The sequence below is a fragment of the Lathyrus oleraceus genome, chromosome 7 (assembly GCF_024323335.1).
Source record: "Lathyrus oleraceus cultivar Zhongwan6 chromosome 7, CAAS_Psat_ZW6_1.0, whole genome shotgun sequence".
Lineage (NCBI taxonomy): Eukaryota > Viridiplantae > Streptophyta > Magnoliopsida > Fabales > Fabaceae > Lathyrus > Lathyrus oleraceus.
The window spans coordinates 232,946,378-232,948,360 of record NC_066585.1 but is presented as its reverse complement, the minus strand read 5'-3'; the positions used below and the strand labels follow the sequence as shown (position 1 = coordinate 232,948,360).

The window sequence follows — 1,983 nt, the reverse complement described above, 5'->3', positions numbered from 1 at the left end:
ATGGAAGCAGATAATAATCTAGCAATCACGGTCGAAAGAATCATGGCGCGAAATGGGGTAGACATTGGCCTCCATAAGCCAGATTATACTTCCCCTTTATCAGAGTATGTTCTGCAGGCGGAATTACCCCCCAAGTGGAAAGTTCCTAAATTCACCAAGTTTTCTGGGGATACTAGTGAATCCACTGTAGAACACGCGGCCAGATACCTCATAGAGGCGGGGGAAATTGCAAACAATGAGAGTCTTAGGATAAAATATTTCCCAAGTTCTCTTACGGAGAATTCCTTTACGTGGTTCACCATATTACTAGTGAACTCCATTTACACTTGGACTTCTTTGGAAAGACTGTTCCATGAGAAATTTTACATGGGGCAGTCGGAGATAAGTCTGAAAGAGTTATCCAGTATCAAACGAATGTTTACTAAGTCAATAGATGATTACCTGAACATGTTTCGTCTACTTAAGGCAAGATGTTTTACGCAAGTTCCTGAGCATGAATTGGTCAAAAAAGCCGCTGGTGGCCTCGACTATTCTATTAGGAAAAAGTTGGATACACAATACCTGAGAGATATGGCCCAGTTGGCTGATAGACTTCGACATGTGGAGCGTTTGAAGGATGAGAAATCCAGAGCAAACAAAAACAATAGGAAGGATAGAATAGCCTATGTCGAATTAGGCAACAACAAACCTGAAACGTTTGGGGAACATGTAGATTTCGATGAAGGTGGGATCGACCTTGTTGAACTAAAGCAAGGACCACCCTATTCCTACAAAGTCCTAACTCCTTCAAGCGGAAAAAATCCAGTCGAACCAGATAAGGATACTAGGTTCCCTAAGAAGACTTATACCTTCGATGTTACTAAATGTGGCAAAATCTTTGATTTACTTCTTAACGATTGGCCAGATGATAGTGCGTCCTGACGCTAAAATTCCCCCTCTAGAACAAAGAAGAAAGAGGGGGGTTTTGTAAGTATCATAGTTTTCTGGGCCATAAAACCTCACAATGTTTTCTTTTCAGGGACCTTGTGCAGAGCGCTATAAGAGACGAAAGGCTCTAGTTTGGAGATAAATTGAAGGCTCCGATGACGATTGGTGTTGGCCCTCTTCAGATTGATGATGCCCATTACACATAACCATCCATGGTCAACATCGTGGAAATATATGAAGATTCTGGAGAGAAGGCTGACATGGTCGAAGTCTCTGATGACTTCAAACATAAAGCTGCTAAAGGGGTCACTGAGGATCCCCATCGAATGTTCCTAACAGAAACTGCTGAGGGTTTCGTCAGATAGGTCACTAAAGATCTCAATAAGGGGATTGTCGTCAGTTTCACAACAAATGAGACCACTTAAGGTTTCATACATGTACATATGACTGAGGCCACTGAGGGCCTTAGAGTCAAGCTGCAAGAGTTAGACATTACTGAGGATATCAACATGGTAATCGACATGGTCGAATAGACCCAAAAGACCACTGAAATGGAGGTAGATGAAGAAAGCATCTGATAGGAAGAATACAACAAAATGACCTACCCCAAACAGGAGGAAGGCCTGGTCGAATTCCTCCATAGGCTTCAGAGGAAAAGGTCAGAATTTATGTTGTGCCTAAGGTGCAATTTAGTTTTCGACAGGAAAGCTGCGGGGAACCTCAATGAGGTTCGACTGGCCATAAAGGAGAGAAATTTGAGGGATCCAAGAAATATCCAAGCTTCTGACGAGAGATGGGATCCCAGAAGGGGAAACCAAAAGGTCTTACCCCTTCAGCCGAACATGCCTTCGACTTATAGGCCTACTACTGAAGCCCTAAGGGATACTTGGACGAAACCAGCCGGAGGGAGAGGACAAGGCCATCAGAAATGGCAAATTTTCGATGTCAAAAGAGGATCCTCGATAGCCTATCGGAAAGAGTTTCAGGGCGTCAAAACAAGTGGCCTATCATTTCGAGAATTATAAAGGAAAAAACCTAATGTCCCGTTCCCAATGG

At 43.2% G+C, this 1,983-nt stretch overlaps 1 protein-coding gene across 1 annotated transcript; it reads left to right on the top strand.

The window, feature by feature from the left end:
- LOC127103123 (uncharacterized) lies at positions 1–921 on the top strand. The gene has a single exon (XM_051040410.1). It carries the CDS (start codon positions 1–3, stop codon positions 919–921), a length of 921 nt encoding a protein of 306 aa, XP_050896367.1.
- Positions 922–1,983: the final 1,062 nt, after the last annotated feature.